General features: G+C 38.2%; 2 protein-coding genes across 2 annotated transcripts in view; one reads left to right on the forward strand and one right to left on the reverse strand.

The window, feature by feature from the left end:
- Nucleotides 1-13,566, forward strand: part of slc12a4 (solute carrier family 12 member 4) — a 22,207-nt gene extending 8,641 nt beyond the window's left edge. The window contains exons 2-24 of the mRNA XM_083917925.1: nucleotides 2,001-2,098; nucleotides 2,175-2,306; nucleotides 2,664-2,810; nucleotides 3,677-3,731; nucleotides 3,990-4,120; nucleotides 4,260-4,501; nucleotides 4,873-5,087; nucleotides 5,602-5,766; nucleotides 6,152-6,250; nucleotides 6,365-6,422; nucleotides 6,534-6,708; nucleotides 7,013-7,131; nucleotides 7,265-7,363; nucleotides 7,502-7,621; nucleotides 7,819-7,923; nucleotides 8,771-8,939; nucleotides 9,613-9,808; nucleotides 10,035-10,204; nucleotides 10,447-10,578; nucleotides 10,828-10,935; nucleotides 11,148-11,335; nucleotides 11,540-11,673; nucleotides 11,778-13,566. Coding sequence (XP_083774051.1) covers nucleotides 2,001-2,098; nucleotides 2,175-2,306; nucleotides 2,664-2,810; nucleotides 3,677-3,731; nucleotides 3,990-4,120; nucleotides 4,260-4,501; nucleotides 4,873-5,087; nucleotides 5,602-5,766; nucleotides 6,152-6,250; nucleotides 6,365-6,422; nucleotides 6,534-6,708; nucleotides 7,013-7,131; nucleotides 7,265-7,363; nucleotides 7,502-7,621; nucleotides 7,819-7,923; nucleotides 8,771-8,939; nucleotides 9,613-9,808; nucleotides 10,035-10,204; nucleotides 10,447-10,578; nucleotides 10,828-10,935; nucleotides 11,148-11,335; nucleotides 11,540-11,673; nucleotides 11,778-11,869 — 3,149 coding nt within the window. The 3' untranslated portion in view covers nucleotides 11,870-13,566. The remainder of the gene's footprint in view (nucleotides 1-2,000; nucleotides 2,099-2,174; nucleotides 2,307-2,663; nucleotides 2,811-3,676; nucleotides 3,732-3,989; nucleotides 4,121-4,259; nucleotides 4,502-4,872; nucleotides 5,088-5,601; nucleotides 5,767-6,151; nucleotides 6,251-6,364; nucleotides 6,423-6,533; nucleotides 6,709-7,012; nucleotides 7,132-7,264; nucleotides 7,364-7,501; nucleotides 7,622-7,818; nucleotides 7,924-8,770; nucleotides 8,940-9,612; nucleotides 9,809-10,034; nucleotides 10,205-10,446; nucleotides 10,579-10,827; nucleotides 10,936-11,147; nucleotides 11,336-11,539; nucleotides 11,674-11,777) is intronic.
- Nucleotides 13,567-14,332: 766 nt separating this feature from the next.
- Nucleotides 14,333-21,005, reverse strand: dpep2 (dipeptidase 2; the record flags this gene model as incomplete). Its single annotated transcript, XM_083919715.1, has 11 exons — nucleotides 20,926-21,005; nucleotides 20,293-20,447; nucleotides 20,050-20,176; nucleotides 19,724-19,853; nucleotides 19,094-19,244; nucleotides 18,707-18,776; nucleotides 17,421-17,597; nucleotides 15,852-15,936; nucleotides 15,682-15,757; nucleotides 15,009-15,144; nucleotides 14,333-14,536 (listed from the first exon to the last, which is right to left on the reverse strand). Exons 2-11 carry the CDS (start codon nucleotides 20,442-20,444, stop codon nucleotides 14,333-14,335), a joined length of 1,308 nt encoding a protein of 435 aa, XP_083775841.1. The 5' UTR covers nucleotides 20,445-20,447; nucleotides 20,926-21,005.
- Nucleotides 21,006-27,121: the final 6,116 nt, after the last annotated feature.

A 27,121-nucleotide genomic window follows, 5' to 3' on the forward strand; every position in this document is an offset into this window, starting at 1 on the left:
CTGGTCTCTTCCCAGGAAAACTTTGATCCAGCTGTGAGAGTTTGGGAAGACAGATCAATAGGAAGGTGGTCTTCATGCTTAAAATGATGGGGATTTTGTTTTATTTTTTTTATCCATTAGATATTTTGAACAAAACGTTGCATTTTAATGGGGCAGCTATGGCTCAGGTATAGTGGGTTGTCCGCTGACTTCAGGATCAGTGGTTCAATCCCTGGCTGTCCACATGTCGAAGTGTCCTTGAGCAAGACACTTAACACAACCCAATGGTTGGCCAGCACATTGCATGGTAGCTTGCTGCCAGCAGTGTGTGTGAATGGGTGAATGAGAGGCTAAAATTGTAAAGTGCTTTGGATAAAAGTGATGTTTCAATGCAGTCCTTTTACCAATAAGTGGAGAAATTAAATGTCATGTATCAATATCGTTTCATCACATTCTTGGAAATTGCAATTGATGTTACCTCCAGATGCATCCACACAGAACACTGGAGAATACACAAAAAACTGCGCAAAACTTTCTTTGATATACATTCAACCTTACCCAAGGCTCTTATATCCCTGTGAGCAGACACGGTCTGTGCATGTGTGTGTGTGTGCCTGTGCTTGTTAGTCAGCAAGTAACTACTGTATCCAGCACCCCCCACCCCCACCCCTTTCCTCACCATGCACCACGTTTTAGATCAGGCCCCCGAATGAGTATTCACCCTGAGTGAGCGAGTGTCCTGGATAGTAATCGACAATTCCCCAAGCCAGAGCATAGAGTACTCTGTTGCAGTCTGCACACAGCTCATAACTATGCTTAGCCAGACCGATAAGAGAAGCACTGTGACACAGAATACAGGTGAGTGAAACGATCAACATTGAAGCTCAACCACCCCACTTACAACAAAGCTGGTATATTTTGAACATTGTTGAGAATAATGTTTTCTATTTCATGCCCACTTGGTAAATTGGCAGACTTTTTGTTGCAGGATTACTTTGGGTTTTGAGGTGCCGCTTCCTTCGGCCAGTACAAAGGCACAGCAAAATAAAGTTTACATGCTCTAATAACCCAAGGTTAGGTCATTTCTAGGTAATGAGGTATGCGCATGCCTGAGTGTGAATGTGTGTGTAATAACGTTAGCAGGGCTACATTGCGTGTATTTAATTGCCCCAGGCTCCGTGCTCTCTGCTTGATTCTTTTCTTCAAAGGCAGAAGTTAATGAGAGTAAAATTTAATTATAGGCCTGTTTATCACTTGGACTTTGTTTTGTAAGTATGTGTGCTGCTTTTGACCTTTCACTACAACTTCACTGCAAGAGTTGCTTCTCATGTTTACTGCTACGGACATTATTAAGATATTTGAATTATAATTAATTGTGACAAGCTGGATGAATATTAAAAAGGATTGCCATAAAAAATGGAATTGATCTACAAAATAGCATGTTGTTGTCTTCTTTGTTTTAAAGTGCACAGGTAATGGTGTTAGGCTATTATTTTTTATTTCAGTAATACAACACATTTCACAATCTGTGACAACAGGTTCGTTTCAACAGTTACAAATAATTTCTTTCCAACAAGTGATTTTATTTAATTTATTCATTTATTTACTTATTTAATTATATGTCAATCAATGACTGTTTATCTCGATTGACATCATGTATATGAAATTAATATATCTTAATGTCACCTGTGACACAATTATACCAAGTACCACATATGATTAAACTAAAGTGATTGTGGATTAATTTAGTCAAATGATCATAGGTCCATGGTTGTTTGATTTAATTGCACTCATCTTTTATGTAACCTCAAAAATCATTAAGCTGTAAATCATAAAAAAAAATTGTAATTTTAATTTTAATTCTATAAAACAATTGAATTGATTTTTAACCTTAATTCTTTAACTTTGATTCTAAAGTAAGTACATGTGCACTATGTGTTACTCAAAGTGTTGGTTAGCCAAAAAGTAACTTCTTTTGTTTTTATCATTAACCTTACGTCTTGTTTTCCTCTCTCTAATAGGACATGGGAATCATAAAGAAGACAGTCCGTTTCTCAACAGCGCAGATGCTGCTAGCAAGAAGAATGACTTCTATGACAGGAACCTGGCTTTGTTTGAGGTCTGTATTTTATGTTTACGGATATTTCCTGTCAACAAATTCATTAATTTAACTTCTTCCACCTGTCTCCTTCTAGGAAGAGCTGGACATCCGACCGAAGGTTTCGTCTCTGCTCAGTCGCTTGGTCAGCTACACCAGCATCACCCAGGGCGCCAAGGAGCATGAGGAGGAGGAGAGTGCTGAGGCCTCACGTAGGAAGACCCCCAAGGTCAGGAGTCTGGGCATGGCAGAGGCAAACTATGCCTCAGTGTTTTTTTTATCACATGTACACTTTGTCTTTGGAGGTTTAGAAACAGTATCCTCCATCTCTGGTTCTCTCCCTGCCTCGCTATCGTAATTCCTGATTTGTATTAAGAGTTGTTGATTGATTGCTTATGCCTTTGCATGCTCTGCAGTCACACTGTGGCTGTATAAAACCTGGGCTGATAACATGATTGAATGACCTTTAAAAAAGTACATCAATCAATTTGAATGATCAATACACTTGTTTCCTGAAATGTCATGGTCAATATTCCCCTCTTTTTCTCTCTCTCCCTCTCTTTACCCCCCTCCTCCTCCCCATCAGTCTCCCAACATGGGCACTCTGATGGGAGTCTACCTGCCGTGTCTGCAGAACATCTTTGGTGTCATTCTTTTCCTACGACTGACGTGGATTGTTGGCATGGCTGGCATCATGCAGTCCCTCCTGATTGTTCTCATGTGCTGCTCATGTGTTAGTATGCACACACACACACACACAAAAACACACACACACACACACACACACACACACACACACACACACACACACACACACACACACAAACACACACACTACATCCTACACTACACACTACACTACACAATTACACTTGGTTGATTTCACCATCAATGTGGGTCAGCTTCTATTGCTAAACCAGTCAATACAATCCAAATTGTTTTACAAGAAGCAGCTATTTATTATCACAGATTACTGATATAGCAGACAATATAGTGAGTTTTTGAGATGGAATAAAAAAAATAGATGTGGAGTATGCACATACATTCATATGCAGAGGTACTCAGAAGGCAGCTTTTGTAAACAAATATCTTTATAAAAGTATATTTAGCATTATTATACATACAGCGTGATACATTCAGGGGTTAAAGCAAGAAATAATTTGTGAGCCTGAAAAGCTGTTCAGGAGGAAATGTAATGTATTAAATCAAGTGTTATATGAATTTAAAACGGTTATATAATTACTGAGATCAAGCATGGCGTCTGAGAACTTTAAGCCATATAAATAGTCAACCAATTCTAGAAAATGAACACTGAGAAAATAGAAGTAAATAAAATACATTTATTTATTTTAAAAAAAGCTAAATAAACATCATGAAACATTATGTTCAGTATCAGTCCATTATTGACCATCTAAATAAAGAATAAATAAATAGCTCTCATGTAAGCATTGTTTTCTGCATTGTATGTTCTGTAAAGAGGGTTTTCATATTGGCACATTTTCTAAAATATATACGCCTATACAGATAGATACCAATATCTGTTTGACATATGTGATATATATTGGCCTGGCTCTAATATTTTCCCCTTTTACTCTGCAGACAATGCTCACGGCCATATCAATGAGTGCCATTGCCACGAATGGTGTTGTTCCAGGTAATACTTCAAACTCAATTATATTAACTGAAAAAGTCCCTCAGCATACATTTATCCAACACATGTCCTTCATCAGTATTGTAAATACACTGCTTTTAAAATAACTTGCTGGACTGCTCTGAATAAATGTAGAATTACAGTTCCATGACATTTTCTTCCATTTGGGGGCAGCAGAAATGTACCGATGTGTCTACTGCATGTTGTACAGTGTGTGGGCGTTCTAATGGCTTTCTGTGTAATTTTGTTTTACTGTTATAGCTGGAGGGGCATACTTCATGATCTCCCGCTCCCTTGGCCCTGAGTTTGGAGGAGCTGTGGGTCTGTGTTTCTACTTGGGCACCACCTTTGCTTCTGCCATGTACATACTGGGAGCCATCGAAATCTTCTTGGTCAGTTTGCTAAAATATTATTCTGTGGTTATATCCCAGTTCACACATAAGCTATAATTCCTAAACACTGTTCTGTATTAAACTATAACAGCAATTACATGTGTAGTAACGGCCCTGTTTTCATTTATTTTCTCCTTAGAAATATTTGGTCCCCCAGGCGGCCATATTTCACGCCACAGACACGCTTGGGAGTGACAGTGCCATGCTGAACAATATGCGAGTCTACGGCTCCATCTGCCTCAGCCTGATGGCTGTGGTGGTTTTTGTAGGGGTTAAATATGTAAACAAGCTGGCCTCTCTTTTCCTGGCCTGTGTTATTATTTCAATCGTCTCCATTTATGCTGGGGCGTTCAAATCCATGACTCATCCTCCAGAGTTCCCGTAAGTCTGCAGAGAGGGTTTGGTAGAATAAACATGTGTCTTAACTGAAAGTAGTGTGAATTATGGGCATCTTAATATGGATTAAAGGGGAAAGAGTGCTAATTTTGTGGGATGTGTTTAATTTACATGTAGAAATAATACATTCTTTTTTCTGTCTACCACCTGCTACCATTTACTTGGAGTATGATTTTTCAGTCATATAGTTTGACTAAAATTCAGCTATTAAAAGTTGAATAAACTTTTGAAGATGTATATGTTGAAGACCATGATGATGATGATGATGATGATGATGATGATGATGATAAAGTGGTGGAAATAACAACAAATTAATGACAGTAATCATTTTATTTGTGTTCGTATTATTGTTGTAGGATCTGCATGCTGGGAAACAGGACATTGGTGAGAGATCGCTTCGATGTGTGTGCTAAAACTGTGATAAAGGGCAACATCACAGTGCCCAGTCAGCTGTGGGAAAGGTTCTGTTTGCCGGGGAATATAAGCAGCGCTCAGTGTGATGACTACTTCATCCAGAACAACGTGACAGAGATACAGGGCATCCCTGGACTGGGCAGTGGGATAATTAGAGGTAGATTTATTATTAGTTGACTAGGGATTCAAGTATACTGTATAATATTTTGTTAGACATTATGGGAAACAACTCTTTATGTTCCAAGTATTAAGACATACTGATTACGGGGTAGAATGCAGTGATAGTATACCCATTTAAGATGCAGTCTGAGCATCATTACCGAAGTACGGAAACCCTGAAGGCAAGGTGGTGAATTTTTTCATTGTTGTTGGCCAAAATCTCCTACGTACGTAACTTGTACGCAGGAAATAAACCTATAGGTTTAGGGCAACGATGCCTGAAAACCTTTTTTTTCATCTGGCCTTTCAGGGCTTCTGTAGCTTCCGTGCTTTTAAAGAATTTTAATGACCAATAATCGTTGTTTGGCAAACTTTAGATGTTTATATCACAAAATGATACCCCTATAATTCAATATGTCTTGCTTTAGAAATAGCACACAGGCTTGAAAGAATATCACTCTTCTAATGTTAGCTTGTTGCCAGTGATTTAAATGTCTTTTCTTTGTTGTTAGACAACATGTGGGGCGACTACCAACAGAAAGGGGAGATCTTAGAGAAAGCGGGGCTTCAGTCTGTGGATGCCCATGGTGCCATGGAGAACTTTGGCATGTATGTGTCAGCAGACATCGCTACATCGTTCACACTTCTGGTGGGGATCTTTTTCCCGTCTGCCACAGGTATAACAACTTCATAAACCAGATAAAAAGTATATTATGGCACAAACCTCACTCTATGGTCATATAAAACAATAAAAAGATTCTTTCCAAACATGTTTACCTTAAATTTTACATAATTTAGCAAATGATATGATTGTGACAACAGCAATGTAAAGCCTCAGTTCTGTTTAAACATAAACCTATAATGCAGACAAGATTTTTGAAGCAATGCAAAGTACAACTTTGGCTACCTGATATGTCATATCATACTGTTTATATTTTTAAAGAAGTAGCACACAGTAAAGTCAGAGAGCTTTAACCCTCCCTCTTATCCAGCCAGCAGGGGGCATAATTAAACAGCTTTTACATGTCCTCTGTTTTTATCTCCGTCTATTTTCTCTTATAGGTATCATGGCAGGCTCCAACAGATCTGGTGATCTTCGTGATGCTCAAAAGTCCATTCCTGTGGGAACTATCTTAGCCATTACTACTACTTCAATTGTTTGTATCCTCACTCTGATGACTACCCACAATAAAACTAACAGTCTTGCTCTTTCAAACACAAATTAGATTTGATATAGCCTACATCTTTGTGTGCTCCTTGACCTGTTGTACTCAGATTTCACTTCTGTGATCCTGTTTGGCTCTTGTATCGAAGGAGTAGTCCTTAGGGACAAGTAAGTTCATTTGTGTCCTATTGCAAAGTTGGTGCTACCAAAACACTTTTTGTAAAGTAAAATTTAACAACATCATATTCTTGGTCAAATTCAGTCAGCATTTACTTGCAGGTTTGGGGATGCTGTTCAAAAAACCTTGGTGGTGGGAACACTCTCCTGGCCGTCTCCTTGGGTGATTGTCATTGGCTCCTTCTTCTCTACGGTTGGGGCGGGCCTGCAGTCCCTCACCGGGGCTCCCCGACTACTACAGGCTATTGCTAAGGACAATATCATTCCTTTCCTCAGGGTGGGCCAACACACACACACCTGTCATTCTCTTGGAAAATGCGATTGTTGCTGCAAGATGGAAATGATTCATACAGATGTGACTCACAAACAGTCAGAGACACCAATTACTTCATAGTCCTGTTATTTCCAAAATATATGATAATTTGAATATTCAGTATAACCTCGGAATCATGTGTCACAAGTTTTTTGCTGGAAATGTTTGCTAATATTTGACTTGCAAGTTTATTTGAATATGCTGCAGTACAGAACAAGAAGAGATTTGCATAGCTGTGTGTGAAGGTTTTGCATTTTTTTTCTTTCAGGTGTTTGGTCATGGAAAGACCAATGGAGAGCCTACATGGGCCCTACTACTGACTGGTCTCATTGCTGAGCTGGGCATCCTTATCGCCTCACTAGATATGGTGGCTCCTATCCTTTCCATGTAAGCTTGTAAACATACACCTGCCAAAAGAAAAAAAAAACACGCTAATTTCTCTCAGACATCAATTTTTTCATTTTAACAATATATTATCTACTTCAAATGGGTCGAAATTCTCCTTGTCTGTATTCAACAGGTTTTTCTTGATGTGCTATCTCTTTGTGAACTTAGCCTGCGCAGTTCAGACTCTTTTACGCACACCCAACTGGAGGCCAAGGTTTAAATATTACCACTGGTGAGTACAGGTTTCTCTTTACCACACTTCTTACAGGGGTGGGAGCACACTCTATTTTCACTAGTCCGATTGTCCTGGCTGCTATACTTGTAAACATTGATGCTGTTCTTGGTTTGCAAAACCATTCCACACCCACAGGGCTCTGTCCTTCCTTGGCATGAGTATGTGTCTGGCTCTAATGTTCATTTCCTCCTGGTACTACGCTATTGTGGCCATGGTCATTGCTGGGATGATCTACAAGTACATTGAATACCAAGGGTATGTCTGGAGTCTAATTAACATTTGCACATTTTGTTTCATTGTCCTATTACATTGCATTCTGCAGTGTTGATGGTTGTGTCTCTGTGTTTTTGTCTGACATATCTGAAATGGATGCTGGTGGACAGCTGGACACTTTAATTATCTGTCATCCCATGTGTTTGTGTCTTATCTCCTCTACTCACAAACAAAAACAGAGCAGAGAAGGAGTGGGGAGATGGTATAAGAGGATTGTCCCTTAGCGCTGCACGATACGCCCTGTTAAGACTGGAGGTTGGACCCCCACACACCAAGAACTGGAGGTACAGCTACACCTGCGATTGCATCTCTGAAAAACCACATTGCATCACAGGTTATAAAAGTTGTTTTCACACCTTTGTCCAGTTAGGAGAGGAATACATATACATTACTATAAATAAAACAGTATCAAACATTCAACACTATCTGTCTTCTAAAAATGTTGGATGGAATGTGTGGCACCCAGATGGACAAATGTAATAATTAATAGGTTTTCTTTCTTCAATAAAAAAAAGACCACCCAGAATGATAATTATTGCACACAAAATAACATATGACAGATTTAATACCAGCTGTTATCCATAATGACACACAGTGACAAAGAGCCATCTGTTAAGTATGTTGTAACTGTTAGCCTGTAGCATGCTTGCTTGGAGTTACCACTAAGTTAGCAGGCCATCTTTTACTGTAACGTACAAAAACTTTGATTCAGCGACACAATAGCAAGTTATGATAGCTTTGATTGTAAACAAGGCAGCTCAGTAAACAGGATAATTTAGAGGTCAAAAAATGCCTAGTTATTTTAGATGTTTAGGTCATATATATAAAAGTTCTCTGTTACTTTATTTCAACATATAGTTAGGACCTGATTCCCTGTGAAATCAGTCATTTAAGTGTTATAGATCCAGTTATATCTATGCCAGATGTTTAAGCTAGACATCTAGCTTCTTGACACTGGTACTTGAAAAGTCCAGTTTTATCTTAATTCAACTGGAAGTCTTTACCATCCTACCCCCTGAATTTGTTTAAAAAATCTCAATACTTTAATGACAGTTTTTCAGAAGGGGCTGCAAAGACACAACTTTGTTCCAGGCTTTGTCTCATATTGACTGTATTTGACTCTGTATGCAGGCCTCAGCTGCTTGTGCTATTGAAGCTGGATGAGGACCTCCATGTAAAATATCCTCGACTTCTCACGTTTGCCTCACAGCTGAAGGCAGGAAAGGGTCTGACTATTGTGGGCTCTGTCGTCCAGGGCAACTTCCTGGATAGCTATGGAGAAATGCAGGCAGCTGAGCAGGTAAATACTAGAAAGGGGTGCACGCTGTACATAATCTATACAATTCTCCATTGTAATCGGCTGCTGACTGTGTTGCAACTCATTGTTACAAATGACCACCTTTTGTAATTTGAAAAGAACATTGAAGCGAAAACCTGCTACAATGTGGACTTTCAATTTTTGTGACATTTCTTCCCCAACAACTGTTTTTGAAGCAGTTGTCACATTAATCAAAGGGCATGGCTGGAAACGGCTTGTTGTTGCCATTACAAAATGGTGCCAATGAGCCATTTTAGTTCAAATAAAGGACTGGTGCAGAGACATTTCTCAAATCGCGATGTGCTGTAAAGTGAAGCGAAGATTGCTCTTGTTTATGCGACACAACCGGAGAATGAATCACTCATCTTCACTTAGTGCTAAGCCAACATCCATATATGTATCACAAGTTTTTATTAGAGCTTGTGATATTTCGAGATAGTGAAGATAAAACCTTCTTTATTCAATTTCAACTGTGAAACAGTTGTTTGCTATATAAATCCTTGTGTAAATTTAAAGCACGCACTTTAATCCATTCAGGCATATGAACTTTTAAATAATTTTATTGTAAAGCATTATGTATTTATGGCTGTTGAGGCTTATCAGCTTACTCTTAATTGTGATCAAGTACTATAGTGCTCACTTTTTTTTCTGCCAGGCCATTAAGAATATGATGGAGATTGAGCGAGTCAAGGGTTTCTGCCAGATCGTGGTGGCATCTAAGGTGAGGGAGGGTATTGTCCACCTGATCCAGTCCTGTGGTCTGGGGGGCATGAAGCACAACACTGTGGTAATGGGCTGGCCGTACGGCTGGAGACAAAGTGAGGACCCTCGTGCCTGGAAGACTTTCATCAGTAAGTCTCACTGAAATACTGTTCATATTGTTCAACATGAAAATAACTGTGAATGCCTTATGAACTTGAATTTACAGCAATCATGGACTTGCAAAAGCTCACATGAATATTTTGATGTTCAATAACATTCTGTGCAGTTTCCATCTGGCTTGTACAGAAGCTGTTGCTAAATCGATACATACAGTACAGTTAATATCCATGTCTCTATGTTTTCATCTCTACTCAGACACAGTCCGCTGCACCACAGCTGCCCACCTGGCCCTGATGGTGCCCAAAAATGTGTCCTTTTACCCAAGCAACCATGAGCGCTTCACAGATGGCAACATTGACGTTTGGTGGATTGTTCATGATGGGGGAATGCTAATGTTGCTGCCTTTCCTGCTCAAACTGCATAAAGTGAGATGACAGATATCTTTGAGTTTTACTTTAGATGTTGTACATGAAGATAAATAAAATGTGTAACTGTAATACTTACAAACTTACAGGTGTTCCGTGAACAGTCTGATGTTATTTTGGGGTTTCCCTTTTGAATAATGCTTTTTACAAATTTTATCTTGAAGTATGTTTTCTGTAAGTAATTATATTCCCATTTATTCAATAGTGAACATGGTAACCACATTGTTATATATGCATTTAAGGTTTGGAGGAAATGCAAGATGCGCATCTTCACTGTAGCCCAGATGGATGACAACAGCATCCAGATGAAGAAAGATCTGGCCACATTCCTTTACCAGCTGAGAATAGAGGCTGAGGTGGAGGTGGTGGAGATGGTGAGGATCCCTGTTACACAACTACTTATCTGAGCAAAAGTGAAGACCTACTGTATAAAAGGCCTAAAAGGGACCAGAACAAATTTAATTCAGTAATAAAAATTGCAATTGAAACCAGATTCCCATTACTAAAAGATGCCACAAACATGTTTTCAAAGGAAATGTGTGTTAAAAACACATCCATGTTGATCAGACATATATGATTAAGTTGGACCAACAACTAAAATAATGTTTTTTTTGGTACTTTAGCATGACAGTGACATCTCAGCATACACCTATGAGCGAACGTTAATGATGGAGCAGAGGTCCCAGATGTTGAGGCAGATGAGGCTGTCCAGTGCAGAAAGACAAAGAGAGGTATGCTTTTTATGTAAGGTTTACTCAAACATATGAATGATAAACCACTAAAGACTGCTGTGTTTTGATGTTGCGAATCTTCACTCAACGGTTGTCTGTAGTGGTGGAGCAATGTGGGAGGTTATCCTGTTCAACCTGAAGTCTACAAATAGTTTTCTTAGTTTAATACAGCATATTGAAAACAAAAGCCTCATTATATTCCTGTGGAACAGGCCCAGCTGGTTAAGGACAGACACTCTTTGGTACGAATGGGAAGTCTATACTCAGATGAGGAAGAGGAGGTGGTGGAGGCTCCTCCAGAGAAGGTTCAGATGACATGGACAAGAGAAAAGTGTGAGGCTGAGAGGAGGAACAGGAACAATGCACCCGAGAACTTCAGAGAACTCATTAGCCTCAAACCGTGAGTTGCATTAAGTAAACCTCAAAATCCTCTTTTCTGCCTCTCCGCTAACCAGTAGAGCCTGTAGAATGCCAAACTGCATTTTTCCCTTCTCTTGTTCTGTGTTTCTGTCTGACACATTGACACTTAGCATGCATCAAAAAAAAGTTTCCTATTATCACAAATCCATTTTACTCTCTGTCTCTCCCCCTTGCTGCACTCTAGGGATCAGTCCAATGTGCGGCGAATGCATACGGCTGTGAAGCTGAACGAGGTAATAGTCAACAGGTCCCATGATGCTCGATTAGTCCTGCTCAACATGCCAGGGCCACCTCGAAATGCAGACGGAGATGAGAACTGTATCCTTTGCAATTATGATAAAAAGGGGTTCATACATAATTGTGCAGAAGATTTGGGGCTGCAGTACATTTGGTTGGTTTTATTTCTTTAACATGTACCTCAGATATGGAGTTTCTTGAGGTGTTAACGGAAGGCTTAGAAAGAGTGCTGCTGGTTCGAGGCGGAGGTCGGGAGGTGATCACCATCTACTCATGATCAATTATTAGCTACACAAGAGCGTCTGCCTCTTCCGAATACATTCCACCTATGGATAGAAGGCGGCACCTGCTTTGCGGCTAGAAATATTTGGTTTGACGCATGGATTTCACACTTTTATTGTGAAGCATGGATTTTTCAAAAGGTTTATTCTATCCGTGTAGAATATTGGGACACACTAGTGTACATATCCACCTAAGTTCTATTATTCTTTACAAATGAAAATTATTTTTCTCAATCAGAAATCAATACGCGTGTTAATGCAAACTTTATATAAGCATTCTGTTATTTATAGGTCACAAATACCTCTCCATAAGTGATAACAAACCTATATTTGACAGACTATGGCAGACTATCCTGAGTAGTACACATTTTAATATTGTGCTGGATTTTTAGTCTGAAAAAGCTCTTTGACTATTTTTGGAAGCACATCTCTATTTATTTATTTATTTTTTCAACATTTCCCCACTGAGGTAAAGAAAATGTTTCTGTGGGTATTGAACACAGTGCTTGACGTTGGTTTTGCTATAAAGGTGGCATGCCAGAGATCATAAAGCAAGTTTTTAAAAACAGTTTTAATTTATGATTTGTTTTTGGACAGGTATTTGTGTTGTTTCTATGAGAGAAAAATGTATATGAATGACTTTTCTACTGTTACATTTGTACTTTTTATAAAGACCTGAAAAGCTTATCTGCACACTAAAAGATAGATCATTCAAAGTCCTGAAATCCGTAAGATTTCAATTAAATCAAGCTCCATTTTTTACATTATTTATGGTCTGCATTTTTTCTGCAATAGCCATTCAATATGTTCACACTGAATGGCTATTGCAAATATCTTTATATATGGAAGTTTTCATCGTTAGTGGTGGAGTCTCCGTTTTGTATTGTATGTTGTATAAGAGGCTGCTCAAAAGTGTTTGATGTAGTATTAAACTGCACTTGCTGTTACCATGCCAACCATAAGTGTTGCCAAATCAAAAAGGCTATTAAGGATTACAACTTTAAGCAATTCTGATCTTGAGACTTTGCATCTTTTCAGGTCTTTTTCTAAGGTGTGGAATATGATCAGTATTTCAGGTCAGCATACAGTCAGTGTAGAGAACAAGTGTTTATTTTTATGTATACTAAACAATCTGTACAACCCAATAGTGTTTTATATGAACTGTAAGGGATCAACCCTGACAAGCTCTGCAGTTATTAAAAACAAGCGACACAATGCTAAGAAAGCTTGTAGTTTTCCCTTCACTTTAATAAAAAGACAGGTTGGAGTAGATTATACCACTTAAACCATCGTCTCTTGCCAGCGATCCAAATATACATTTTTGCCAATTACAATTTTAGCACCATACACTCTTTAAATGGAAACTTTATGTTGGCAGTATTTAAGTTAAGTGAGTATTCATTTTTGAAGAGCCATGACGCCATGACGTCAAAGTGGTTATGTGAAAATCAAGCACATGGTGTTGATAAAATTTCAAGCTCAACAAAAAAAATTCCTATCAGCTTTCTTTGCAATACATGGATCAGAATCACACTGCTGCTGTTAAATATTTTATTTCAGTTATTTCTATATGCAACAGTTTTCTGTTTGGCAAGATGGCAGAATTGCTCACATTAAAATACACACTAAAATATCTATGATATCTTATCACACTGTATGATCAAATAAAAAGAACATCTGTTTATAAACTGCTCCCCCTGTGCTATTTTGTTGAAGCGCCTCATAAAATAATAATAATTATTATTATATTATAATAATAATTAAAGTAATATTAAAGCAATAAATAGTGTCAAATTATTTTGATGCTAATGAAACATTGTTAAGTTAACTGCATTGTAACTGAAGTGTTTATTTTAGCTATCCCCAGCATAGTGACCTTAACTACTGCTCACTGGTCGGCCCTTCACACACTGAACAAAAACTAAGAATATAGGTTTCAAACTACTAAAATGTATAATCTCTGCAGGATTATTAATCAGTGTAATTATTCTCCATTATGTCACGTGTTTTCATAGAGATGACATGAGCACAGGTACAACAAATTCAGCATCATAGTAATTATGTAAAAAATTAATTTTGAAAAGTGAATAGTAAAGTGCCTTTTGTTGTGGCATATTAAATTACGAATAAGAGACTTATAGAGATTTACACACTGATGGACTTTAATGGATTCCCGGGAAGGAAAAACCTGCAGATTGTATATTTCAAATGATAAGTATAGCCTACTGTATATAAAGAGGTTGCCATTAAAACCTCACCCCATCGTAAACATTTAATGTTTTTTTTTGGTATTCGCGTTAAGAAAGTGATTCACTCTATATCTTAACTGACCTGTGGAGTGCTAGTATGAACCACAAATGGCTACAGCAATCTCAATAAGCTCTCCTAGTTTATAAAAACAATATATATATATATTCACATTGGAAAAAGAATGTGTAGCTGTAGTTTCTAAACATTCATCAAATCATAAGTAGGCTGGAAAGCAGCAGAACTATGGCCGGGATTAGCAGACCTTTTCGTTCATGATGGGCTCCGGAGGAGGGTCTCTGGTCAGAGGGCCCTCTTGGGTCAGGAGGTCTGAGGACCAGCCTGCATGGGTTCTGCACCTCCTCAATGGAGATCTGGAACTCACTGGGCGGGTTCAAACTCAACTGATCTCGGACCTGGAGTAAATACAGTGAGGTAAGAAATTGAGGCGATGAAACACTTCAACTTTTGAACTAATCTGTGCTGTGGTTTTAGTTGAGAATATTTTCAAGCTGCAGTGCAAAAACAGCATTTTATGAACAATTTATGTTAAAAATAAAAAATGTCATTTTTGTCAAAATAGTAAAAAGAATTGTCACATTCTTGAATACTCCATCGTGAAATAGTGCATTTAGTAACATTTGTGTCAAGACAGATAATGCCGCCTGTGTTAGAAAGAATACAATATACAGAGTCAAATATTTACTGTGGACATAAAAAAGAAAAAAAAACATACAGTCTTTTATCCTCCATTATGGCCAAATCACTCCCTTAACCAAGATATGGTGTGCAAATGTGCCTTTTAATAACCTGGTGTACAGGACCTACCCTTCAGTCATCAGAGAAGGCTGTTCTTTGACATAAAATAATATTAATCCTCTAGCTTACCCTTTCCACCTCCTCAAACACTCGCAGGAAGTTCTTTCGAAGGACATCAGCTAACTCATTCTCAGTCCAGTTCCTCTGCAGGAGTTCCTGGATTAGGGCAGGATACTTTGACACATCCTCTAACCCCTGAGGAAAGCTATTTAAAGAAAACAAAAAAGAAACAGAACACATTTCAATTCACGGATATTTATTTTGCAAAGGTCACCACCCATTCTGACAGTTTTGGTGTTACTGAAAGCATTACTTATTATTATGACCAAGAACTTAATAACAAAGAAACCCCTCATTGGCTCTGTGAAATTTCTCTTTGGACAAGATTATTTCTTTATGCAGGGAAAAAGAACAAACGCCCAGCATTCTGCAGCAAATCAACGACAGCAGCTCTCTCTTTATGCCTGTCATAAGTACAAAGTTATTGATTTTCTACCACTTTCAGCCTGTTGACAGCGGAGACAGCCAAATTTCTGATATCATGACAACCTAACAAAAGTAGAAAGTGTCAGAGGAGATGTCTACCCTAGTGGCTACATACTTTTTTCGGTGTGTAAGTTCTGTCTCTTAAAATCCCTACTCACCCTGGTCATAGGATAAAGGATATGTAAAGTGAATGTTCTTGGATTTAGTGATTTAAGCTATCTGTATGTTGTGTTGTGTGCAAGTGAATATTTATTACCTCAAAGCACCTTCAAAGTCCCCTCCAATTCCTATCGATTCAGCTCCAATCACCTTCTTAATGTGATCAAAATGGTCTGTAAAACCCAGGTGGAGTTATAAATCAAGTGAAAAATTGCAAACTACAGATTTACACCGTGAGGAACAAAAGACTCAACATGGGTGCCTCACCTGCCACACGAGAAATGTTTGCTTCATCCCTGCAGGATATAAATCTGCTGTGGAGATTCACCATGATCAACCCCTGTTTCTTTCTCTGAAACACAACACACACAAGTGTTACTGCCTGGTTTAGTGGATACGAACACATACATAGAGAAGCATAAAATGTGTATGAATTCATCTTCCAAACACATTTAGCCTTGGTTTCTTACATTCACTAGCTGTAGTGGTATTAGGGGTAAACACCAGATTTATGTTTGTCTTATCTCAAACACCCTGTAACCCTATTCTGCACTAAACCAACCACACAAACACATGAGTGAGTGGTAAAATGAGAAACAAGCCCTGTCTTGAAGAAACAGAGGGGGCCAGAGTTGGGTTAAGTTGGGTCAAGTACTGTCAGAGAAATATGCCCATGTTACTACATTTTTTTCCCCAAGTTTTATGTGATGTGTCAGCCAATATGCTCTCACAATTTTGCTAGGAGGGGTTTTAAAGAACAGATCTAATTTCGTGTGCACACCCAATGGATGTTTATACTGAAATAAACATTTAGAATGGTGCGCAGTACATTGACATAGGAAATATGCTACTACTAAATTATGACATTATTATATAGAAAGTAAGACCAGATATAATTAAATAGTATAACATATACTGCTTGTGGTTGTGTTCAGCAGAAATGGAGATAATTGGTTGTATTACTGTAACCTGGGATCGAAGAGACATTCAGAGAAGGGTTGGGGAGAAAGAGGAGGGGACAACAAATGTTTAGAGTGCAAAAATTGCAATGATACTACTGATTCTGATACTTAGCTTAAAACATGCAGAAGAGTACATTCAGGTTTCATTCTTTGCTCATTAGCCTTATAAACAACCAAGACAAAGCAGTTTACTGTAGGTCTCCAGATGAAAGTACCACAGAAATCTACGTACAAAAGAGCTGTGGGATGTACGCCATGGGCATTAGGGTTGTAACATTCTTGTAATGTCTTATTCTAACTGCTTAAACTACACTGGAGGAAAGCACTCATCATTAGTGTCTTTTTTTATGTATGTTTTTTCAGACTGTAAATCATTGTTTTATATTGGAAACTCTGTACCACACAGTCAGCTGACTGCCAAATACAACAGTCTAAAATATACAAAGTGCTGTTCATCTAATGTAGATCTTAAATTTCATCCAGTATCATTATCAGGCATTACATGGTTGTGCAGTGTATGGGGAGACTAGAGAGGGAGCTGATGAGAAACAAACATGGTTGTGGGAAAGGATGGAGGATATTGGACGATGAAATTTCAGCAATGCGATGTTGACTTGATTTCTGGATCCTGCAAATATACTTTTGTGATTTATAATAAATGATATAGTTAGTGGGCTGAGACAGAATGACTGTTAAAATCTGTTAGAAATGTTCAATTGTTGATCCTGTTGATACACAAACAATGAACAATGAACACATGGTACATGTCAGAGGTATAAATAGAAATCATAATTACAATCAATGAATCGGTAAATTCATTGATAAGATTTAATCAAGCAACTAAGCAAGCAAAACTGTTTAATTGTTTTCTCACCAGATCGTGCAGCAGCCAGTCAGGTACGTTGCGGTCATGGTTACAGATGGAGAAGGAGGATGAATGGCTAAAAATAACAGGGGCCTTGGAATGCTTCAGTGCAGCCCAGGCTGTGTCCCAAGAAGTATGGGAGAGGTCCACTATCATTCCCAGTCTGTTCATCTCCTCCACCACGACCTCAAAAACACATTTAAAAGTCATTGACAGGATCAGGGTAAGGAAGGAAGTCAATTCAGCTTAAAGCAGGAGATGGTCGCACACACACGCATGCAAACACACTAATGCAGAGAGCAATCAAGGAAGTCGTGTCTTCTACTGTTGAGAGGACCAACTAAATAGGAAAAACTTTTTTAAGAACTGTGATTTTAAAAATACGTTTTTAAGATTCTACAACAGTACTTGTAATAAACAAATACATGTTAAAAGGACTTGCAAGTCCAATTTTTTGTTACAGAATTTTCTCTGTAAACAGCCTCTTGTCAAGAGAGCATTTAGTATACAGTACATTCATTCACTTCACAAAGCTCCCATCTGCTAATTTTGAAGTTCATACTTGCATTCTGGGTTTCTACTAGAACATACATATTTTTTTATCATACTGTCTGTCTAAATATAACTGTATCAACCCTCCGTCTGAAATGCTACGTTTTATCGTCCGTCTCTTTAAACTCTCAGCCTCCTCTGATTCGTCACCATTTCAGGGGTTTTCCACACATGCTCTCAACGTCTCTACACCGTCATTGCAGCCCGAGAATAACTGTAACGTCACCGTGTGGCAGCAGTTTCTACCTCTAGATATTATATATATTATAGTTGTGACATCACAACCTTATGGAAGCCCTGATTGTTTGTTTAAAGACACAGTTTCTGAATACAGTCCATGTGCATTTGTGCAAGCACTATTATCACTAAAGATATCAACACAGCTACAACTTATTCTACTGTGCTACTACTACTGCCACCAATAAAAAAAATAATAAGAGTCACAGTAAAAACCTAGTTTTCAGGTTTATTGGCCAACAATTCACAGATTATATTTTATTCTTCAACTGTTGCAGAAATGATGTGGCTAGTTACCTATAAGGCAGTCAGTAGTCACAGTCAGTCACTTCAATTTAAAGAGTCTTAAAGTTTTAATACTATGTCATATACCATCTATCATATGATGGATTTCTTACATATACAGCAGGTGTTTTGTTCTAATACCTTCACAGAAAAGGTTGGCCAAAACCAGCAAACATGCGGTGTTCTGTGCAGTGGTTGATGTTAATGAAGATTATGCTTACCTTCCCAAATTGTGTCAGGCTGTTGTTCTCTCTCTGATATACATTATAAAGTTTTGAAGATGATTCAGCCCTGCATTGAAAAAGATTATTGTCAAAACCACAAATTGTGAAAGTGTCGTAACTTGTGTGCATCCTTCACCACCATAAGATATAAATATTAATAAAGTCAGGCAAAATCGTTAAAAAAATACAAAAAAAAAAACATTGTATTTTATACAGTTATACAAAGTTTAACACAGAAGTCCAAATTGTTTTATTTGACCTGGAGATCCTGTTTTGTTATATGACTAGTTTTGACAGTCATGTCACCATCATATATCTGCAATATATAAATAATATGTAGACTTCTAAGGTAAATAATGCCGTTAGAATAAATCTCTTAATTACCAGGGAGTGTTGCATGTATGTGTGAGGGCCATTGAGCGGACCCCAAGCTGGTAAAACATCCGCAGGGCTGGCAGGCTGCTGTCAATGGAGTGGCCCCCCTCAATACTTATTAGACAGGCAATCTTATGCCTCATCTCTGCATTCTTCAGCTCTGCAACACGCACACACACACACACACAGACACACACAAAACACAGACACACGCACACACACACACACACACACACACACACACACACACACACACACACACACACACACACACACACACACACACACACACACACACACACACACACACACACACACACACACACACACACACACACACACACACACACACACACACACACACACACGCACACACGCACACACACACGCACACACAATTTGGATAAACTTCCTACAGGATTTCCTCAGATATTATCTCTCTTTTGCAAATATAGACTGTAAAGGACATAAACTAAAGAACAAAGGTTCACTAATCACAGAATTATGGAAACAATTTTCTATACATTAAAATTGTAAAATAATTAATAATAATAATAATAATAATAATAATCAATTAGATATCTCTATCGTGATTCTGTAGGTAAATTGTCTGCAATGCCATGTGGAGGTGTACTATACCCTGGGCGGATGTGACCAGCTCAAAGTCCTGGTACTCAGTACACATGCGTCTGACCACATCTATTTGTTCCAGCGTCAGCCTCACAGCATCCTTCTCCTGGGCCCCGCACATCACATAGACTGCATACATCTGACAAAGGGATGGGGACATGACACAAGAGAGAGACAGTTAAGTTATTTAGATGACTGCCATTCTAGGTATGATCTTTCCACAACATGAACTTAGTAGATGCAATTATTCATATGGTACTCTCTTAAGCAGTCCATACTTTACTTTAGAACGGATCAGCATCAGGAGTGAAAGACTACAGATTAAAATGCAATACCTGTGCCTGTACATGACCTGCTTGGAGACGGTTGATGTCGGTGGCCACTTTGCTCACATTATGAAGGTCAATTTGGCTCAGCCGATTGTTGTGAAGTATCCTCAGCTGGAGAGCTAGGTCATTATGACTGTTAGATGGAGAGAGATGGTGTAAGAAAAAGAGAAGGCATGAAGAGGCATTTCTCTTTTGATTGCATTATATAATTTCCATCCATGTGTAGGCGAGACAATAAACATCCTTTACCCATCAATGAGAGGATATCTGGACATCAAGTCATGTACTCTATCTCTCTCAGAGTACCCAGATGTCAAACAGCACAGAGACGAGAGAATCACCAGAGAACCAACAGACTTCATCCTGAAGCTGCTTGAGGCATTTGATTTCCTGGAAGTCATATTCTGAAAAAAGAAAAAGCTCACTTGTGTATTACAGTTTTTGATGACAAAAGAATCACATAAGCCATATAGATAGCATTGTTTTAATATCACTGCACATATACAGTAAGTCCCCCTTTGAGAAAAAATTGAAATATTATAAAAATATTTCAGTGACAACAACAAATAAAACATGATAACGCTAACTGCTTAACATAGCATGCCTATTTAAAACCCCTACTCGGAATACATTACACTATATCTGATTAGACTGAAATCGCCCGTGGTTGAATGGGATTATGTATTCTCACAACTTATAAGAACAGAAAGTAAGTCCATTCAGAAACAGACTATTAAAAACCTGTTGACGTTTTAGACCATTTGATATCCAATTGATGCGAATTAAAACTGCACAGTAAAACAAAGATGCATCTTAATTTTCAATAGAGGTTTATAATAATAACAAAGCGTGAAATAATTCAATTTAAACAACAATACTTACCTGCCAGGTCGTTAAAAAGCCACTTGTTGACCACCTCGATGAACAGCTGCATACAAACCTGAAACAAACAATAGGAACTTTCCAGCTCTCCGTCCCAGGAAAATGCAGAACAAGATACAAAACTGTTCGCTGTGCTGAGTGCTGCGTTCAATCCATAGCGGTAAAATACCAATACAGGTTCAGAACTCCGACTTGTACTACTTCGTCCTTATCGTCCCTTCTTCACTTTCAAAGCCTGAACATGTGTTAGTGTTGCAGGGTATGTAGCTTACGATGGTTACAGAAGTGGCTCAAATGATACAATGACATGGGGGGAAACAATTCAATCTTTAAAATCCATCCCCACCACGCGCAACTCTATCTATCTACTCGATTAAACGTTGCCGCTGTCAAAACTCGGAATTCACGAGGAGCACCTGAAAGCACCGTAGAGAGCTATGGATTTGATGTTGCCCCCTGCTGACCAAATCATGTAATCGCTACCATCAAATGTTCATAGGCTACCTGTCTGACAGTTGACTATGCTACCTACCTCCCATGTAATCAGCATTTTTTACATTTGGCACGTTTGAATTGTGGATATTCGAGTCACTGAGCTACCATGTTCATGTTTTGTAAGATTATTTAAAAAAATAAAAAAAACATACGTCGTTTGAAAACCCTTTTAGTCGTCAAATCATAGCGTCTTAAATACAGTCCAGATTTCCCGACGGCTTCCTCTGGTCTCGCGAGAAGTGTCAATAGAAGCACAGCCTTGGAAAGTGACACAAGTAAGTCGAAAGATCAGCACGGAAATATGAATAACAGATATCAAAAGATTGATTGAAATATTGATAAAGAAACCGAATGCTGATACCCACAAGCTACCAATTAGGTGATTTCCTTTCACTGTCCTTGGCCCAAGCTTGTACGTTAGGAAACGCGTTTAAACTTTTCGTTTGGCTGAATTCAAGAGAGGAATCTGGCTACTTGAAATCTTTTTATGTCTTTTGTTAAGTATGGTTATGTTGAGCTTAGAACGTATCAGTCAGCACTATTGAGCACCTGCACAAGGTTGGTGTTCTTTTGCCCAGTTAATCTAATGTGGATGTCTTACATCTGGGGTCTTCAACGTTTTTTAGGCTAAGGACCCCTTAGCTGTAGGGACCCCCTACTACACATACTGTATTAAATTGAGTTGCAAATTAAATTGGACAGCTAGGGCAGTCCAAAGCCTTTACACACAGCTTGTTATGGTGCATCCAATACTAAGATATTACAGTGATCGATTTTAACATATTCATACATTTATACATAATGTTAGGCCTAATGTTAAACATTAATTTGGAAGGCTCATTGAATCCTTCAGCTTGCATCTGTACATTGCTACCTTGCCTATAAGCCGGTAAGACTATCATTAAGGTTGTGTAAATGTATTTATTTATTTATTCACAGATTGATCTTTGCTAATAATACTTTGCATTCATGTTAATGTTTATTTTCAGACATATTTTTGGAAAAACTAAACGTTGGAAAGATTATCAAAAAATTGCCCGACCCCCTGCAGTAACCGTGAGGACCCTCTGTTGAAGAACTGTGTCTTACATGGTGTGTTTTACTCTTAATGACCTACTGAGTGCCTGACAACTTTTTTTGCGCTTAGCTGTTTTTATCCAAAATAACTGGATAGAACAATGCTGTTGGGCGGCGGTGCTGAGTTCTATGAGTTAGATAAAAAATAAATTCAGTTTTGAGTTACTGCCATTTTCAGGACACTGAGAAGGCAGGGTTAGGGTTAGGGTTACTTTAATGATCATTTGGGTGAGGAGGCCAGACAACATTTAGACTGTGTATCACTCTATATCACTCTGGTAGCCAGAATACAGCAGCAGATGCTCTTTCCAGGCAGTATTCAGAACAGAAGCAGTCAGAGAATATGGTTGTGGCTTAAACCTTGCAGAATGCAATGTTCTGATAAAGCCACACCATCATTTTATGCCAAGAGATCAGTGCTAGCCCCCAGCATGCTTCCACATCCCCCCTTTGATAAGTCTTCAGCATGTAGATGAGATAATACCATTTTTCCAAACATACCGGCCTGTATGGTTTAAATCCTTGAAGGGAGGAGAGGTTGTGGGAATGTGATACGTTTACTGTTGAACTTTGAGGCAGTGGTAGGATTGCTAAGTTGGAGGAAGTGTTGTAGGTAGAGCTGTGTGATGATCAGAAGGAAGGACACAGAGAGGCACCCCTCTCTATCCTTCCTTCTGATCATCTGATCATCACTTGCATGCATACGAGTCATGATGTGCTAGAGGACATTCAAGTTGGTTTAGGTTTGTTGTTATTGGCTGGAAACGTTCACCGATGTTGAGACTCTTTGTAAGGCGGTGTGTGTCATCATGGCAGATGTTGTCCTAAAGACAACATTTGAGGTTTTGAGTATTTTGCCAGGTGTTCATATGTCTGTCTGTCTGTGATGAGATTTTGTCACCACAATAGCATTGTAACCATGAAAGATACAGTCACAAAACATTACAATTGAGATCATAATCAAGACAAGTAAGGAAATGGGTATGATCTTAGCAAGGGGGCTGGAAGTAGAGAAGCCCCCCCCCAAACATTGTTTCCTTACAAAAAAGTAATAATATTTGCATATGCATTCTGTTAACATAATAGGTCCTGAGCAGGTTCAGGAAGCACATCCTCTGCCGGGCCTTTTTTCTGATGTTGTCTATGTTGGGCATCCACTTTAGGTCCTGGGAGATGGTGAATGCCCAGAAGCTTAAGGAATCCACAGCAGACATAGATCAGAGTTTGGCATTTGTAGCACACAAACAAAACAGAGAAAGATCCTGAGGTAAGAGTGCCTTTATCTTCGATAGTGATAAAATAGTAATTATTCTGGTGTTGCTGCCAAAAATTAAATTGCTCAGTTAGACTGCCATAAACAGCTACTACATATCTACAAATACCAACTAAGATTTGTATGGTGACACAGTATTAGTTTGTTTTTTTTAGCATCCAGTGATAGAGGAAGTCTTTAATAGTTTCTAAGAGAAGTGGTGGTAATGGAGAAAGCATTAGCGGTTAATGTGTTTGTGATAATTGTTCCTTTCGCTTGAGTTGTGGTTTTCTTTGACAAGGGGAAAGCTTTTGCCTGTGGTGTATAAATAGTTTGTGTTCTGTGAGTGCGTTATAACAAACTTGGACTGCAGCTAATGCAAAACAAGGATGGCAACCATCTGACATGCGATATATGAGTTTCTCATAGATGACAAAGGCATGCCAGTCATCAAATATCTAGTATTTGTAACATGCAATAACTCTGCAGGGTGCATTATGTGTGTGTAAACATTGTTGACTACAGTCAATAGAAAAAATCACCAGTCCAAATTCACTGAGATGTATCTGTTTTTGATACATGGTTGGTTGTCACCTATTGCTGTCAGAGACACTAAGTTAAGAGTAATAGTAAATGCATTCAGGCACCACTCCACTGAGGCAATACATGTACCTGGTCAGAATACTTTGCTTTGCCTTAACAATAATTATTCCTGGAAATATATCTCATATTGTGAACCCTAGCTTCTAGAATCTGAACTTAGTGCCAATGAATCCGGGGTAGATCGTGAATGAGTCTATGTTGATAGGTAGCATCAGGGTGCCGTAAATGAATTTCAATTATTTTCAGTGGGAAGATGCAAAGCCTGATTTTGTGGTCCACCCACTGAGATCTGGCCTTGTAGTCTGTGATGAGGAAAGTAATTCAGCTCTGATTGGAGCACCCTGCTGCTTCAATGGAGTAATCACGACTGTGTTGATATTACTCTACCAATCCTCCCACTGCGTGGAGTGGACCCCCAGCGGACACTGTTTTAATTCAAATTAACCAAATCATTTAGTCATATTGTCAACTTCGATGTGGATGGAATGTGAGTTGGGATGGGTAACGCTAAGATTTTATCGATACTACTACTCCTGTTGATACTCCTTATTAGTCGGGTTCTTTATCAATACTTTTATCAGTTCTACATTCATTACAGGATGAGAATGTATTAATATTTTAGCCTAAATACTTTGTATAATCAAATGTTGTTTCTAGAGAGCAACATAAATACCTAACTGGAAACTAATCTAAAATGCAATTAAATAAATCATATTCCTGATATCACAATACTGAGTGACGTTTAAGAGGAATGAATAACACAGACATTAGTCAGACCTTCCTCCTGTCTCTTCCCTCTGCTGCTGCTGTGAATTAGGTAGGCTACTCTGTCACTTTCAGGGTCAGATGACAGCATTGAAAAGCATATTAATTAGCCATGTACATGTGAATAAGAGACTGTAGACAGAGCTGATTGAATTACTGCTTTTCTATATGGCTGGTTGTATCAGGTAGCGTTACTTAACCTCTAGTTTTAACTTGTTTAACTTAAGCTAGAGTATAAATCCATCCCTGTGACCTAATTTAAGAGATACAGTTTTCACCATTGAATGATTAAGCCAAAGTCGCATCATTATTGTAGCTGGTTGCTGTTTTTGTTTTAAATAATGTGCTGGAAATTATGGATGCAGGGTTTTAGGTGTCACTGTCAGAAGAACCACTTCGGAAAACTGATAGTGATGGTTTATTTTTTTTTAATCCCCTAATGAAACAATACAAAGATAGAAGCACTTTAAATGACCATGATGGAGAAAGGACGACTCAATTAGCAAATGCTACTGGCTTCAGCTGTTTTTGTTTTTTTGTTTTGTTTTTTACCAGTAATATAAATTCTCCAACTTTAATTGTGCTACATTTTAATAATAAAACAGCCTTGAAATCAGATTTAAAAAATCATGTCAAAGGTGAATTATTGTTTCAATTTAAATGCTGAGATGATTAAAATATATGTAGTATGGTATTGCACATTATAATGGTGCTGCAGGGAATTTATTGTTGCAGCATCAATCACTTTGCAGTTTCTATAAAATACTGCCATACCATAGTTCTGTTTGTAAGACAAGATAAGACTTTTATTGATCCCCAGCATGGAACCTCGTATTTTCATATTTGTATTCGTATTCATATATTTTTGGTATAACACTAGAAACTGCTAAACTTCAATCTTCAATCTGTGCTGTCTTTCTCTCTGTCTGTCTCTAGAGGCTAGCTAGCTAGCTGCCTCTACCTATGGATGTAAATGTATGTCAATGGATGTCAAAGGGAAATTGCTGTATTAGAGCAGCTTCATGTACATAACAAAAACAAATAAGTAAGGTAGGTGGTAGAATTAATACGCCAACTTATAACTAAAATAGACTTTTAAATATTACAAATATAGAATAAAATAAAACACTGAGAATACAATAGAAATCACTAATAGGACTATAACATGTGCTGACTATACAAAACTATTAAACAAGACTTGCGCCAGTTAAAGACAAAATTAAAATTAAAAAAAAAAAACTTAAATTTTCAAGCAAATAGCCTGAATTATAATATTTTGGTTGCCATGCAAGGTTCCGTGGGGTATTTGTAGTTATAAATACCATTGTTGAAACTATGGTGAGTGGTCAGTGGTCAGTGGTGCTTGTTTTAATTTTTTACTCTTGTATAAAATCATAAAACTGAATTCTATAATACTCAACTGCAGTTGTAGAGAAGACAGATGTTGTTCCAAAGAAAGAAAACCACTGTGCATCTTTTTCAATGAACCTCTTGATTGTAATGGAAAGGGGGATCCAATTATAACACAATTGATAACACAGAGAGTCAGCAGCTGTTCATCTCTCTATCAGTCCTCACTTAAGACAGTAAAAATGCAACCCGAGAGCACGCACCTTATACTTGGTTGGTTTTCACCTCTGAAGACAGCCAGTATATTAGAGCATTTCAGTCACCAGATTAATCACAGAACACTGTACATGTGCACATTTTTCCATTAGAGCTCAGAGATTCAGCTCACCCTTATTGTGTTTCTCTTGCTTTTCCTTCAAGTCTAAACATTGCTCCTTTCAGCAGTGTTGGGTGTTCACATGGGTGGCTTTCCATTCTTAGGGCAGTCAAAATTGGCCAAAAATTTGAATATTTCTTCTAAAAAAACAAAACAAGGTTTAAATGTATATGAATATCGATTTGTGCGTACCACATCGATAACAGTGAAAAACAATACACCTAGAGACATAACTACCGTTACTTGTATACTGTCTTTTAAAAGAACTACATACCTGA

This window comes from Echiichthys vipera (genome assembly GCF_963691815.1).
Source record: "Echiichthys vipera genome assembly, chromosome: 1".
Classification (NCBI taxonomy): Eukaryota; Metazoa; Chordata; class Actinopteri; order Perciformes; family Trachinidae; genus Echiichthys; species Echiichthys vipera.